The sequence below is a fragment of the Ovis canadensis genome, chromosome X, assembly GCF_042477335.2.
Source record: "Ovis canadensis isolate MfBH-ARS-UI-01 breed Bighorn chromosome X, ARS-UI_OviCan_v2, whole genome shotgun sequence".
Taxonomy (NCBI): Eukaryota; Metazoa; Chordata; class Mammalia; order Artiodactyla; family Bovidae; genus Ovis; species Ovis canadensis.
In genome coordinates, this window is record NC_091727.1 from 19,557,183 (window position 1) to 19,573,972 (window position 16,790).

The window sequence follows — 16,790 nt, forward strand, 5'->3', positions numbered from 1 at the left end:
CTGGTGGGCTGCCGACTATGGGTCGCACAGAGTCGGACACGACTGAAGCGATTTAGCAGCAGCACACTAGGACATCTTAGGAGGTGCTGAATCTCAACTGGTTTCTAGGCAGCAATCAAAAAAGGCAGCTCAATTTCCTTCCTTGCCCATTAGGTGGGGCAAGAAAGCTTTAGAATAGTTCCTGCTAGCTAAAACATGAACAGGAAGAGACCAAATTGAATGAAAAAAAAAAAAAGCTAGAAAGGCTCAGAAGTCATCTCTGTCCATTTGGGTGGCATGGGTGCTAAAATTTTTCAAAGATGAAAACTATTTCCCCAGAGTTTTCTGAGTTCAGTTGCTCAGTCATGTCCAACTCTTTGCGACCCCATGAACCGCAGCATGCCAGGCCTCACTGTCCATCACCAACTCCAGCAGTTTACCCAGACTCATGTCCATTGAGTCGGTTATGCCATCCAACCATCTCATCCTCTGTCATCCCCTTCTCCTCCTGCCCTCAATCTTTCCCAGCATCAAGGTCTTTTCAAATCAATCAGCTTTTCGCATCAGGTGGCTAAAGTATTGGAGTTTTCGGCTTCAACATCAGTCCTTCCAGTGAACACCCAGGACTGATCTCCTTTAGGATGGACTGGTTGCAGTCTAAGGGACTCTCAAGTCTTCTCCAACACCACAGTTCAAAAGCATCAATTCTTTGTGCTCAGCTTTCTTCACAGTCCAACTCTCACATCCATACATGACCACTGGAAAAACCATAGCCTTGACTAGACAGACCTTTGTTGGCAAAATAATGTCTCTGCTTTTTAATACGCTGTCTAGGTTGGTCATAACTTTCCTTCCAAGGAGTAAGCATCTTTTAATTTCATGGCTGCAGTCACCATCTGCAGTGATTTTGGAGCCCAGAAAAATAAAGTCAGCCACTGTTTCCACATCTATTTGCCATGAAGTGATGGGACCGGATGCCATGATCTTTGTTTTCTGAATGTTGAGCTTTAAGCCAACTTTTTCACTCTCCTCTTTCACTTTCATCAAGAAGCTCTTTAGTTCTTCTTCACTTTCTGCTATAAGGGTGGTGTCATCTGCATATCTGAGGTTAGTGATATTTCTTCCGGCAATCTTGATTCCAGCTTGTGCTTCTTCCAGTCCAGTGTTTCTCATGATATACTCTGCATATAAGTTAAATAAGCAGGGTGACAATATACAGCCTTGATGTACTCCTTTTCCTGTTTGGAACCAGTCTGTTGTTCTATGTCCAGTTCTAACTGTTGCTTCCTGACCTGCATACAGGTTTCTCAAGAGGCAGGTCAGGTGGTCTGGTATTCCCATCTCTTTCAGAATTTTCCAGTTTATTGTGATCCACACAAAGGCTTTGGCATAGTCAATAAAGCAGAAATAGATGTTTTTCTGGAACTCTCTTGCTTTCTTTGATGATCCAGTGGATGTTGACAATTTGATCTCTGGTTCCTCTGCCTTTTCTAAAACCAGCTTGAACATCTGGAAGTTCACAGTTCACATATTGCTGAAGCCTGGACTGAAGAATTTTGAGCATTACTTTATTAGCGTGTGAGATGAGTGCAATTGTGGGGTAGTTTGAGCATTCTTGGGCATTGCCTTTCTTTGGAATTGGAATGAAAATTGACCTTTTCCAGTCCTGTGGCCACTGCTGAGTCTTCCAAATTTGCTGGCATATTGAGTGCTGCACATTCATATCATCGTCTTTTAGGATTTGAAATGTCTCAGCTGAAATTCCATCACCTCCACTAGCTTTGTTCATAGTGATTCTTCCAAAGGCCCACTTGACTTTGCGTTCCAGGATGTCTGGCACTAGGTGAGTGATCATACCATCGTGGTTATCTGGGTCATTAAGATCTTTTTTGTATAGCTCTTCTGTGTATTCTTGCCACCTCTTCTTAATATTTTCTGCTTCTGTTACGTCCATACCATTTCTGTCCTTTATTGTGCTCATCTTTGCATGAAATGTTCCCTTGGTATCTCTGATTTTCTTGAAGAGATCTCTAGTTTTTCCCATTCTGTTCTTTTCCTCTATTTCTTTGCATTGGTCACTGAGGAGGGCTTTCTTGTCTCTTCTTGCTATTCTTTGGAACTCTGCATTCAGATGCTTATATCTTTCCTTTTCTACTTTGCTTTTCCCTTCTCTTTTCACAGCTATTTGTAAGGCCTCCTTAGACAGCCATTTTGCCTTTTTGCATTTCTTTTTCTTGGGGATGGTCTTGATCCCTGTCTCCTGTACAATGTCATGAACCTCTGTCCATAGACCATCAGGCACTCTATCAGATCTAGTCCCTTAAATCTATTTCTCACTTCTATATAATCATAAGGGATTTGATTTAGGTCATATCTGAATGGTCTAGTGGTTTTTCCTACTTTCTCCAATTGAAGTCTGAATTTGGCAATAAGGAGTTCATGATCTGAGCCACAGTCAGCTCCCGGTCTTGTTTTTGCTGACTGTATAGAGCTTCTCCATCTTTGGCTGCAAAGAATATAATCAATCTGATTTTGGTGTTGACCATCTGGTGATGTCCATGTGTAGAGTCTTCTCTTGTGTTGTTGGAAGAGGGTGTTTGCTATGACCAGTGCATTCTCTTGGCAAAAGTCTATTAGCCTTTGCCCTGCTTTTTTCTGTAGTCCAAGGCCAAATTTGCCTGTTACTCTAGGTGTTTCTTGACTTCCTACTTTTGCATTCCAGACCCCTATAATGAAAAGGACATCTTTTTTGGGTGTTAGTTCAGAAGGTCTTGTAGATCTTCTAAGAGCCATTCAACTTCAGCTTCTTCAGCATTAGTGGCCAGGGCATAGACTTGGATTACCGTGATATTAAATGGTTTGCCTTGGAAATGAACAGAGATCATTCTGTTGTTTCAGAGATTGCATCCAAGTACTGTGTTTAGGAGTATGATGGTGATTCCATTTCTTCTAAGGGATTCCTGCCCGCAGTAGTATATATAATGGTCATCTGAGTTAAATTCACTCATTCCAGTTTATTTTAGTTCAATGATTCCTAGAATGCCAATGCTTACTTTTGCCATCTCCTATTTGACCACTTTCCATTTGCCTTGATTCATGGACCTAACATTCAAGGTTCCTATGCAATACTGCTCTTTACAGCATCGGACCTAGCTTCTCTCACCAGTCACATCCACAACTGGGTATTGTTTTTGCTTTGGCTCCATCCCTTCATTCTTTCTGGAGTTATTTCTCAACTGATCTCCAGTAGAATATTGGGCACCTACTGACCTGGGGAGTTCATCATTCAGTGTCCTCTTTTTGCCTTTTCATACAGTTCATGGGGTTCTTAAGGCAAGAATACTGAAGTGGTTTGCAGAATACCAAACTGAGAATCTGTAAAATGTGTTTTGGTACCTGATGATCAAATCTGCCCCAAAACAAAACAGAAACAGGCTGAAAAACAGAACAAACTAGTGTGGTTACCAGTGGAGAGAGGAAGTAGGGAGATATGGGGAGAGGATTGAGATACATACAAATTACAATGTATAAAATTAATAAGCAACACAGGGAAACAAAGCTATTATTTTGTAATAACTTTAAATGTAGTATAATCTATAAAAACATTGAATAACTAGGCTACACACGTGAAACTAATACTGTAAATCAACTATATTTCTAATTAATTAAAATATCTCTGGTTGAAATGCAAATTAAAACAGCACTGATATAGCATTTTCCATGGGTCAGATTGGCAAAAGTTCAAAACCTTGTCAATACATGCCACAGGCCAGTGGGAAAAGAGGTTGTCTCCAGCATTGCTGGAGGAAATTCCAACTGGTACAACTCTTATGGAGAAGAGCTGGCAGTATCTAGGAATACTGCACATACAGTTTACTCTTCTGCCCAACAATCTCACTTCTTAGAATCTACCCTGAAGATTTACCTCCAATTAAATGAAACTAAATATGCACAAGGTTATTGATTACAGCATTATTTGTAATTGCCAAATATCAGAAACTACCCAAATGTCTGAACATAAGAGCACAGGGACAAGTGGAGGATGTGTAGCTGTACAGGAGGAGAACAACCTCACAAAATGACATGGAGTGACTTCTAGGATTTCTTAAGTGAAAAGAGCAAAAGTGCAGAAGATGACACAGAAGATACTTCCTTCTGCATAAGAAAGAGGAAATAAGAAAACAGACATGTATCTGCTTGTCTTTATCAAAAACACAGGCAGAAGCCAGAAGTTGGTTATCTACAGGGAGTGGGAGGGAATGGTGTTGCAGGAATATGGAAGATAGTGACATTTAGTGTATTTTTTTATATAGTTTTGATCTGTGGAAGTATGTTAATATTGTACCTATTCAAAAAACCAAATGAATAAGGATGTTGCCAGGTGCTGCCCTGAGGGTTGGGAGGTAAGGACAGAGCTTCAAAAGAGAGAGATGGTGGAAGGTGAAAATTACCATAGAATGGTAAGACCTAAATCTCCACGCAGAAGGAGCTCAGCAGGAGCTCAGATAAACAAGGAGCCATAGAAAAGACCCATCATTGATAACTTTCAGAATATCAGAGAAAAAAGGCAAAATTCTAAATTTCCTGGAGCTTAGAAATATTCACATATGCGGGAGTAGGAGCCAAAGCAATGGAGAAATTTTTAAAATAGAAAGCATAATTACTTCCTATCTATTCTAGGTATTTCATATAAATAGAATCATATACTTGTTCTTTTGTGGCTTATTCACTAAGCATAATGTTGACAAGACTCACGCATGGGGTAGCATGTATCAACACTTTATTCCTTCTTATGACTGTATAAGAAGATTCCATAGTCTGGATAGACCAGATTTTGTTTATCTAGTCATCTGTTGATGAATACTTGGGTTGTTTCCACCTTTTGGCTTTTGCAAAAAATGCCATTGAGTACACGTTTTTAAGTCTCTGCTTTCAGTTTTCGTGGGCATACACCTAAGAGTGAAACTGCTGCATCCTATGGTAATTCCATGTTTAACTTATTGAAGAACTTCTGGGCATGTTTTCACCATAGTCCTTAAGAGACCATTAAATAAGTCACACTGAATTCTCTGCAATCCTTTGCAGAAAATTCTCATCAGCAAGAACTTCACAACATTGGAATCAATTTCTTCTTTATGAAATATTAAGTATCATTAGAAGGGATTCGAATTTGAGGTAAGAATTTGCTTCAGAAAATTACCTGTAAAATTCAATCTAGCTTTTAATATCATAAATGATATGTACAGCAAAAACAAACATGCTCTCTTAATGTTAATAATTCAGGGTTTTAGAAAACATTTTTTGCTTTTTGGGAACAGGATTCGCCTTGTCCTCTAAAATATGTAAAGCTGAATGTCATACAAACTACAAACACATTTTAAACATGTGTGTGACTATCTACAAAGGCTGAATATACATAAAGTATTATCTCAACTACCAAAATGATAAAGCTCAGAAAAAGACTAATAAAAAATAGCAAAAGTTAGTTTACACTAAATATATATGAGCAGTGTGACTGTTGAATGAATTTTTCTTCCTTTTATATACTATTCCAAATGAATTTAAATTATACATAATTATATCAAATATTATAAATCAATTTATTAAAAGCTAATGCAACACATAAATATGTTTATCCACATTTGATGATGTGGAAGGGACACAAGGAGCAAACCCCTCTGGACTAAGGAGAAATAGGGTAGCCCTTGGAGGTAAAACCTATTTCTACAAATTTTTAGTAACATATAAAATGGATAGGATAAAATATTACTTAAAAAAGGCTTCCTTTTATAAAAATGATACAACATTCATTATATTCAACCAGAATACAGAAAAGCACAAAGAATCACTCATAATCCCACCACTTACAAAAATCATCTGAGTTAACAGTGGGTGGGCATGTGTCCTGACCTCTCTCTATCCATGCACAGACAGGACTGATGGTGAAAATTGCTATTTTTAACAGTTTCAGTTGAATGCTACAGAAAAAAAATTAGAAATGAAACTGAAGGTATTGATGAACTTCTGATAAATACAAGGGCTGCTAGGTTCCTAAACGCACTGTCAGTGAATCTCAAACTGAGCGAGCATCCATATCCCCTAGAGGGGTTATTCAAACAGACTGCTGGGCCATCCCCAAGGTTTCTGATCCAGCAGGTTGGCAGTGCAGCCAGAAATCTGCATTTCTAAGTTCATGGGTGATGCTGATGTTGTTGGTTGGGAAATGATGCTTTGAGAACCACTGCATTAGGTCAAGAAAAAGACTGAAAAATAATTTTTTTTCTACTTTATATCACAGTCTTAGATGCTATAACTTGACATGACACCTGCTCATGAAAGATGAAGTGGTTGGTTCTTAGTCTTCATCCCATTTTTCCCCCATACCACCTCACCCCACCCCCACCATGTCCCAACTGATTCATTTCTGTCAAGATTTATAACATTAACATTCTATTCTACAACTCTGATTTCCTCGGTTTTAAAATCTTAGTTGTGTTATTTTATTGGATTCAGAGCTAGTAATAATAACCATTCCTTTAGGCAGGACTTTGCTGGGGAACCTGGTATCCTCCCTTGTCTGGGTTCCCATTAAGTGTCCAGAACTGGTGCTCACTGGACCCACAGGTGTATCTTACTCTGTGGGCTCTGGCTTCCCCAGGCTACTTTGCAACCTGGAGAATGCCTTGTCCTGGTGAATCTTTCCCCTTTCCCTGAGGTCCTGAGACAGTAACAAGCCCTCACCTTACCAAGGATTTTCCTTGAGTCTCCTCCACATGACCTGGTCGCTGCATCAGTCCCTCCATTCATACTGGGGCTATCACTCCAGTTTCTTTGCTCAGTACTACTCAAGGGGTGGGGGGAGCTGCAAGTCACACCACGCCCTGTTACACTGGCATCTTCCCCGTTTCCTTGCTTGGTTGCTGCTGGCGAATCTGTGGTTGCCAGTTACTGAGTTTGCTAGATAATAGAAAAGGAGAGTTTCTAATCCTGCTTTACTTTTTCCTCCTTCCTTCCACCTGAAACTATCCCCAACCTTTTTCTAAAAACCACTGAAAAATGTAGGGTTTACTGGATAAAATATGGTCCGTATTATGTATCTACATAATTAATAGTTTTTCTAATTGAAAAAATATATCCTCCAAAATATGTATAGTAGTTTTCTATGATAAGATTATGGCTGACCTTTTAAAAACTGAAATTTATATTGACTTTACATGTAGATATAAGAAATAATCCAGAGATCCTATGTACGCTTCACCCAGATTTCGCCAACCGATCAGATTTTAAAAGCAGCAAAACCACCAACAGAATAGTGCCTCTTAAGGTCTGTGAAACCAGTAAGAAAGAAATGTGACCAGGAGATGCTCAACCAGGAATGCCAATTTCTCTCTCAACCTTTAGTATATTATGTTTGGTTTTTGTAAGTACAGAGCAGTGGTTTAAACATCAACAGGTCATACCTAGGGCTGTAATTCTCATACGAAATTAATGTTCTCACAAACTGGCAAGTAATTGCTTCAAGCAGAAGGATCAATAGTATTTTATTTCATTACAATTAAACATTTGACAAAAATGTAAGTGGGAATGTATATTATTATTAAGCAAAACACAGAAAACAAAGAAACAAGATATTGAGACTTAAAATGTCATTGAAAGTCCCATCGATGTTATCTTACACATAGTAGGTACTCAATACAACTGAACTGAAAATAAACACTTTATAATATGTGCTTGCAAAATGTGTAATGCTGTAGTAAAGTACAAGTTCCAAATATGAGATTTTTGTCTGTCAATTTTTTAAAAGCCTTTAAAAATATGATACGCACAAGCTTACCCTGAGGGAAAGTAAGATGGAATATATAGATTATAAAACCTTCATGTATTTTTCACAATAGCATTTTGAAACTGGAAAAGAACAAATAGTTGTGGAAAAATAACTGAATGAACCAATTACTAAAAATTCTGTGCACTCATAACTACCTGATGGAAAATTTGAAGCACCTTTTTTGCGCTTTCTTATGTCATAATATGAAATGTATGAAGTATATAGACCTCGATCTTCAGAAGCTTAAGAAAACTTCAAGTTGTAAGCCAAATGTCATCAGAAAAAGAAAAATCTGATATAAAAATTGCTATGTAAGGCCACTGTTTAAAGTTCTTTCATGTACAGACACTATACAATTCATACTTTGTTTTATTTCATAAGCAAAACTTTCAACATAGAAATGTCTGGATATAACTCAGTTCTCTATGAAACCATGCTCAGAGAAAAATGCATCAACAAATAATGCCCCTTGAGACTTTTTGCAAAAGAAGCTGTAGTTAATACAACTTTTAAATTGAATACTGTAATTTAAAAGCAATTGTTAAGTGTAAAAAAGTTGCAGCATTCCACTACAGAAAAATAAAATTATTTTATCAAGAAAGTTACAGTATTAGTGCTTTAGTGCCAATTCTAACTCTTGATAAAAAGATGCTCCCAAATATCGTCCTGTAGTGTCGTTTCCATTTATAACAATTTCCAATTAGATTGCTGGGTCAATGTTTGTATATTCCTATTGAGAGAAAACAGGAGAAATACGGTCTTCAAAAGAATTGTCGGTTCAAACATCTGAGCTAGAATTTTGTTTACACTCCAATTTTCAAAATATTTTAATTAATATATTACCACTTGTACTCAAGATCCCCACAAAGCTATATATATATATATATACACACACACACATATATATGTGTGTATATATATATTCCCAAAGACAGAAAGTAACAACAAAACACATCAAAGCAGCTATCAAATGGTGTCAGTAGGACAAAGAAAATATATGGCACTCAATAGGCTAGTATTAGTAAGTTAATGAAAACAGCATTTTGCTACTTGGGTGAGTTTCACTGGGGACATCCCTGACAGAAAAATCAAGACTCTTAAACCTTAGTCCCTCAAAAACAGACCCCAATGTGACACGCACACAACCTTTATCTTTGTCATCATATGGTATCTAATTCTAAAACTACATGGACTCTTCTAGCTTGACTGATAACAGCAAAGAAAGCTATTAGAGGGGTTAAAACTTTCTTGCTTTTGGATGGTTTACCTACATTGTACGAAGATGTATGGTTTCAATAAACACAGGAAAAGGAATTCACAATAACAATAAGACTACGACTTAACAAATGTGAATTCTATACTGTGATGCTATGCAAAATATTAAATTACCAACCACAAACTGGACACAGGACCATGCAATTAATAAAAGAGCAAAAATGGTAGAATGGCATGTTTTTCTGGGACATTAAAAAACTTATTAATACATATAGCCTTACCTTTTAACTAGGATCTTATATTATTAAAACTGAAAGAAATTTAAAAGTTTATTTATTTTTTGGCACTTATATCCATATGGAAACGTCTAATTCCAAACAAAAACAGTACTGATAGAAAATTCTTCTATTTTGATTAATGAAATGTTCAAAATACATACATAATTTTTGTCAACATCATTCCTTTAAACAGAGCCAGAGTTCACTGTATCCTATTTCTTTACTCATTATATAATATAAATAGCATTTACATTGATCTTCAAATTAAATATCTGTTGCCTACTAACAACTTTAAAAATAAACAGTAACTGTAATAATTCTGAAAAACTTCAACTTAAACAGTTTGTAAAAATGTGTAATTATTCTGCATCACCTTCACCCCTGACATGGCTTCTTCTACATTCACTCTCAGATTGATCCCTACATTCTTCCAGTTATTTGAAAATCTATGTTAAGTAGAATGCTGAACTAGACATATGAGCACCACCCTCACCGAGGTGTTCATAACTTGACACTTGTGTCACTGCAGTTATTTCCTTGTTGGTCTTCCTCCATTTTGCCTCCTCCTGGAACCTGCCCACCAAGCCCTCAACCTTAGACAGTTTTCTCCTTCTCAGTGTAGGAAGACGTCCTGCTGCCACCACCTCCTGTCCTCTCTTTTCTACCCAGATTTCCAGGTCCTCTATAACTTGGATACCTGTTTCTATCCAACTCTACATTCTACTGACAAAAATGGATCTCTGGCTGTAGCTGCTTCTAAGTCCTGCTCTCCAAGACTCAGCTTACAACTTCCCTCCTCGGTAAAGACAGTAGAAATCACAATACTTAGGATATATTCCCTGACCATCTCTAACATCCTGATCTTTTCCACCTCTCTTCAGGCACTTCCACCTGTGGAAACAAGCTCTTCAAAAATATGGCTGTGCAGAAAAGAGTGAACATAGCATGCCTGACTGCTATTCTTTGAAAGGCCTGCTTATAAAGCTGGCCTTTGGCTTGCATCTAAGAACTTATATTTCAGGAAGTTCTCACCATCAATGGGTGCATAAATTGTGCAAACAACATGGTCTATGCCGAACATCTGCTTTAGACTCTGAGCTAGAACTCAGAGTCTGGAATGTGGTATGTGCCTGGTGGGGGCTACCTACATGACCACCATTGGGCCCTGAGTCTCTAACGAAATTCCCTGCTTGGCAACATTTCACGCATGCCCCCAAACAGCTCACTGTTTGGGGTCTCAGGCACATCCTGTGTGACTCCACTGGGATGGGACTCTTGAAAACCTGTACCCACTGTCCTCTGAACTTCGTCCATGCACCTCTCTGTGCTGACTGTGCTGTGCAGCATTCCACTGAACATCACAGTTAGCAGTGTCACTACAGGCTGCATCCTCTGATTCCTCCTCGTGAATCACTGAACCCGGGGTGGTTCTTGGGACCCCTGACACAACTGCTGCTGTGCACTAACTTTTTAGAGCTATAGATGTGTATGTGTTTGTGTGTGTTGTGATTAGATTCCATTCAACAAGCATTTTAAAAGACAAACTGTATGAAAGGTAGTAGGGGCAGACATGACACTATTGAGGTTCCCTCTATCCTCAAGGAGTTGATCAACTACTTGGGGAAATAGAAAGGTAAGAAGCAACAATTAGAGACCAAATGAAGCAAGAGCTAAAGAGGGGACTTTCATAAGACTTTACAGTGGATCTTAAAAAGGAAAGAGGGGGTTTAATAAGAAAAGAATGGGGATCTGGAGGCAATTTCTAGTCAAGAGAACAGCATGAACAAAGATAAAAATACATGAAACATATTATGCTCCAAAAACACAGGGCACATGGGAAAAATGTAGTTAGAAAGGCAGCTTAGAGCTGGACCTGGCTAACAAGTCTGGTCTCTTTTTTTAAATAAGCAACAGAATCCTTGGAAGATGTTTGCACAAGAGTGATATGACTCAGACTGTGTTTTGGGACAATTAACTGTGTTACTAGCAAAGGGACAAAATAAACAAATCACAGGAGATGAGAGAGCAAGTTAGAGGCTCTAAAGATTCCCTGAAAAGCCCTGGAATACCTAAGAATGCAACACACAGCAAAGGTGGCATTTCCAGTTGGGGAGGGGAGGACAAATTACTCAATAAGCAGTGTTAGAAAAACTGACCATCCACTGGGAAAAAAGTTAGATCCTGACCTTATATTGTTTCATAAAGACAAATTCTAAAAGGAACAAGTATTTATATATTGAAAAAATTAACCACAAAACTACTTAAAGGAAACACAGTAAAGTATTTTTATAAGCACAAACATGATATGCAATCTGAAAGATATGGGATTAACCTGACAGATTCATGAAAATTTACCAGGTCGGTAATGTAAAACCACCATAGAAGCTGACAAACATAAAATAAATAGCAGTAAAATGCGTAACAGGTTAATGCCCTCAGTAAATCAAAAGCTCCCACAAAGCAGTAAGAAAAAGTACCAACCCTCAACAGGAACACTGGTAGAGCATAGAAATAAGGAAACTGAGGGAAGAAATACAAATGACCAGTAACACAGAAAAAATATGCTCACATCATTAGTAACTGAAGAAAGGCATATGAGAACTATTTTCTGCTATTAGACTGACAATGGGTAATAGAGATTAATAATGTGGAGTGCTAGCTAGGCATAGGTAAACAGGCCCTTTCATGTGCTTCTGGTGAAAACAAAAATGAGGAAAAATGAAGCCATGGCAAGATACCAAAATGTCAATGTGCTCAGTTGTTTTACAGAAAAGAAAACCTGTAAACTATCCCTAAGTCATCAACAGCAACAATGCATCCTGCGCCTGCAATGCAGGAGACCTGGGTTCAATTCCTACGTGGGGAAGATTCCCTGGAGAAGGAAACAACTACCCATTCCAGTATTCTCGCCTGGAGAATTCCATGTGACTGTATATAGTCCATGGGGTCACAAAGAGTCGGACATGACTGAGTGACTTTAACTTTTTTAAGTCATCAATAGAGGCATGGTTAACTAAGTCAGCAATCAAACTGGGGTAACACATACTCTTAGGGGTATATGACAATTTTCCAGGGTGTATGTGGATACAGACAGTTTGGAGGGGATTAATTTCCAGACCTTCAAATGCTCAGTGCTTGCCTTCCATAATTAATCTGCCTGTATAATAGGTTAAGGCTGATCTCCTTCCTTTTTATACTAGAAAGATACACCCTCTTATCCTGAATCTTAGTACTTTGCATTACCTGGGGGCCCTCCTCCAAAAAAGGGGCACCTGGAAATACTGGTGATGGTGTCAAGAAAGTGAATCAACCCCGCTGCTGCTGCTGCTGCTAAGTCACTTCAGTCATGTCCAACTCTGTGCGACCCCATAGATGGCAGCCCATCAGGCTCCCCTGTCCCTGAGATTCTCCAGGCAAGAACACTGGAGTGGGTTGCCATTTCCTTCTCCAATGCATGAAAGTGAAAAGTGAAAGTGAAGTCACTCAGTCATGTCCAACTCTTAGCGACCCCATGGACTGCAGCCTACCAGGCTCCTCTGCCCACGGGATTTTCCAGGCAAGAGTACTGAAGTAGGGTGCCATTGCCTTCTCCAGAATCAACCCTAGTAGCTAGTTATAAAGATCATACTTCTGCAAGTCAGATGCTTTCCATTTCTTTGCCTTATTTTAATTGTAGGAGGACAAAATCAACCTGTCAGTAAAAGAATATTCAAATACTTTTTGATAACAGATCACTAAGTGATTTTCTGGCCTATAATTGAGAGTGAGTCCAAAGAACTGAGTGGCACTGCTATAATAAAAGTCCTTTCATTTCCATCTATACAATCCTATAAACAAGATTTCTCAGGACTTACATCTACAAAAAGAAAAAATACATTAGAATCGATAATTGAACAATATTATCCTATACACTCTACTAGTAATATTTATCTATGAACACACAAACTAATTGAAAAGAGAAATGCATTTCCAATAAAACTTTTGTTTAATCACTACTTAACAAAATCTGTAATATATTTATAATATTGTAATCAACTGTAATGTTAATTCAATCCAACCTAATAGTCATAGAAATCTATTAATATTATCTGTCAAATTTTATTTGCTGAGCACTAAAAGACTTTCAAAGTTAAAAGTCCATGGGGCAAATGGGATCCAAATTCAAGGTAAAAAAAAGGAATGACATAGTATTTCCCACTTGTTAAAAAACCTTGTCTGCATATTTTAAAAAATGGATGCTAGTTATCGAATTCCTGTGGTGTGCAGGTTCACCAAAGAGATTTAAAATGATGACGTAACAATTTTACCTAAGATTCTCTATTTATAATATGCCATAAATTATATCCTATATAACATTAAAATTATGATAAAAACGTTATTAGATACCAACCTAAACATGTACAAGGACGTAGATAATTTTTTGTACTTTTAGGGTATGTAAGCAAAAGAAGTTTGAAAAACGCTGAAATAAATAAGACATCCACAGAGTGGAATGACATGCAGTGAATTGGAACAGTAGATGAGTTAAACAAATAGGAACACCTGGGACAATTGTAGTCAAAGAATTAGGAGGGTGAGGAGGACAAGTTTCTAGCCTGGCTGGCTAGCTGTGAGAGCTATGGACCCTGAGGAGAAATCAGTGGTCTGAGGAGAAGAGCAGTGTGATTTTACTTTTAACATCTTGAGATATAATTCACATACCATATAGTTCACCCATTTAAAAATACAATCAATGGTTTTTAGTGTATTCACAGAGTTGTGCAACCATCACAATCATTACTTCTTTTGTGCCCCAGCATCCTTCAACTCGAGGGATACAGCAGGAGCATAATAGGTTCTTGTTGATTCATCTGATCTTGGTTCCTGCTCTATCTTTGTACCTCATGACCCCTGTGTTTTTTTCCAACCCCCCAAACCATGAATCCCAGTCTCTAGTTTCCTCCCCACAGTGTTTCTTTCTGCTCTCTCGTTCCCCTCTTCTTATCCACGTTTGGAAGAGCTCTGGTAGGCACTGAGCTGACAGGTACCTGGGGGACTCCTGGAGTCTAGGACACTGAGGAGCTGCATGTTTTCCTGACCAAACGCAGTTTTTCAGAGGCAATGTTCCCAGAAGAGGCTTCATGAATTCTGAATAGCTTCTCCGTCCTAGTCTGGTACATAGTCAGACAGACCCTCAAGAGTTTCTGGAAACTTTCTATGATGAGCAGAGAATATTTCATGGGGGCACTTATGAATGACAGTGGATAAAAGTCTCTTTCCAGGGGTAACAGAAACTTCTCCTACCTCCTCATCTTCTAGCCCAAGCACAGAATCCAAGACAAAGGAAACATAATAAAATGGAATTTAGGTGCAAGAATTGGGTTAATATAACAAGTGCATGATGAATGAGGAGGAAGCATTTTAGTTTTGCATGTTCCTAACACTGCCTTGGAATCTTACTACTTCGTAGGCAGCTAGGAAGCTGAAGTAGTTTTAGGGAAGCCATGACAGTTCTGGTAAACAGACAAAATATATTAGGAGCACATCAAGGATCTCCCCTACTCCTCCCTGAAACTGTTTGGTACTGGACACAAGAAGCACATGCCTGATGGCACAGTAACCAGACTGTACTACAGATGAACATGATAAGAACGTCAAGCTATGAATGATCAACCTTGACAATTCAACATGGTCAGAGAGTGAGGAATCCAGACAAGATCACTGTAAACCTTCCTGGTGGACTTTGAGGCATATGCAAATACATTGGTTCATATCTAATTTCAGAATCAAGAAGCTCCAGGACACCTAGATTAATTAATTAACCAAGCGAAAATAATGAACTCCTTAGTAGGGCAAAAAAGCCAAAGCAGGGTACAGATGCTGCCTGGACTAAGGTTTCTCTCCAGGGCAGGAGCTTCAAAGTCCCCCCCCTCCCCACCCCCGCTCTCCAACCTCCAATGCTAAAGCTTGGGATGAAGCAACACTGGAAGAAACCAAAGACTCCAGGACTTCACTTCTTTTCTGCAGGGCACGAAAGTCAAGGTAAAATGGAGGACTAGGTCTAAACTACCAGCTGGTACTATGGAATGGGATTTCAGAGTAGCATAATACGACTAGGACATCTCTAAGGCGAAGTTAGTCTTAAGTACCTTAGTTCAGACCCTGACAGAAACAGAGCAGTTTGTGATGCCTCATTCCTTTCCCTAAAGTTCAGGACAGTGTGGAGCCCAACTGTCAAGAAGGGTGCTAATAGTAGAGTGCTTGATTTCATGCCATGCTCAGAGAGGTGGACCTAAGTTCAAACAAAAATCTATACAAAGTCTGGCTATGGCTTGCAGGCATTGACAGCAGCCATGCTGGAAAAGCTCATGTCAAAGTAGCTACTACACAAACATCTTTAAAGTAGTACCCAGAATGGTAGGCCCAAGAAAAATAGTAGTAGACACTGTTTTATTAAAAAAAATCTAGCGTATGGGGACAACTTCTAAAGCACTCAGTTGACAGTGAAAGGCAAGAAGAAGGTGAAGCCACGAGCTGCCTGGGACCCTAACTAAAACCGTTATATCCTAGATAATACAAAAAGCCTAAGCCCTAGAGATTGGAGACCCATAGCAGGTTGTGGCTCTTTCCAGGACAAACTTGTTATGTCCTAAGATGAAGGCTTGATATCTAGTTTCTACAGGCTGTTAAGTAAAGCTGGCAGGCAATGTGGTCTGGAAGAACAGGGTGGCCAGCAGGAGTGAAACAAGCTGAGGCAAAGAAAAGGATGAGGAAATGGGGCAAGTTCACTGAGCATACAGACACTGCAGGCTGAGGCAAACAGTCAAGTGAGCACTCAGGAGCCCAAAATCATCTAAAAAACACGGGTAAAAATGGAGCTAAGTGAAGCTAACACTCAAAAGTTCTGCACAGAGCTAACAAAAGACAAACACATGCTATGTACATGAAACCCAACCTTGCAATTGAGGAAAAGGCTTGCCTCAGCCTTCCTTCTCGAGTGGGGATCAATGACCAGCTTCCCTGAGAACAGCCAGGCTGCCACCTTTGACTGGGGACGCATGCCTAGAAGATCTGCTGCAAAGAAACTTGTCACATGAGACAGGAAGAGAAGCAGCACCTTGATCCAACATATGGGAAGTGTATGAGAGGGGAAAATGACTTCAGTCACTCTCACATTTTTAAACAAGAGACAGCTTTCATAACACTAAGAGTGATAGACACAGTGAAATTAAAAACCTCTTTTAAGGTAGTCAGTTAAAATTGAAGGGTGGGAGAAGTTACAGAAGATATTCTATTCAACTCGAAAACTTCAATAAAAAAATCAATTGTTAACTCCATTCTACTGGTCTACTTATTTTGAAAAATAAGTTTTACTAAAATCACTAAGTAAGCTCAGTGTAAAGGCTTTACCAGCATGAATATTTATGGGAACACTAAAGGTTAGAAAATTTATAAAGCTACAACTAGATTATTTGATAGTAACATTAGATATACATCTACTTCTCAAAATATTA

At 38.7% G+C, this 16,790-nt stretch overlaps 1 protein-coding gene across 28 annotated transcripts in view; it reads right to left on the minus strand.

Moving 5' to 3' along the window:
• Positions 1–7,495: 7,495 nt before the first annotated feature.
• BCLAF3 (BCLAF1 and THRAP3 family member 3) overlaps positions 7,496–16,790 on the minus strand; it is a 56,286-nt gene continuing 46,991 nt past the window's right edge. For 14 of the 28 annotated variants that reach the window (XM_070291420.1, XM_070291413.1, XM_070291417.1 and 11 more), the window contains one exon: positions 7,496–8,534. In XM_070291420.1, coding sequence (XP_070147521.1) covers positions 8,505–8,534 — 30 coding nt within the window. In that variant the 3' untranslated portion in view covers positions 7,496–8,504. Of the gene's footprint in view, positions 8,535–9,300; positions 9,330–16,231; positions 16,394–16,790 lie in introns of all 28 variants that reach the window. The other 14 variants (XM_070291406.1, XM_070291404.1, XM_070291407.1 and 11 more) reach the window with 5 other exon arrangements.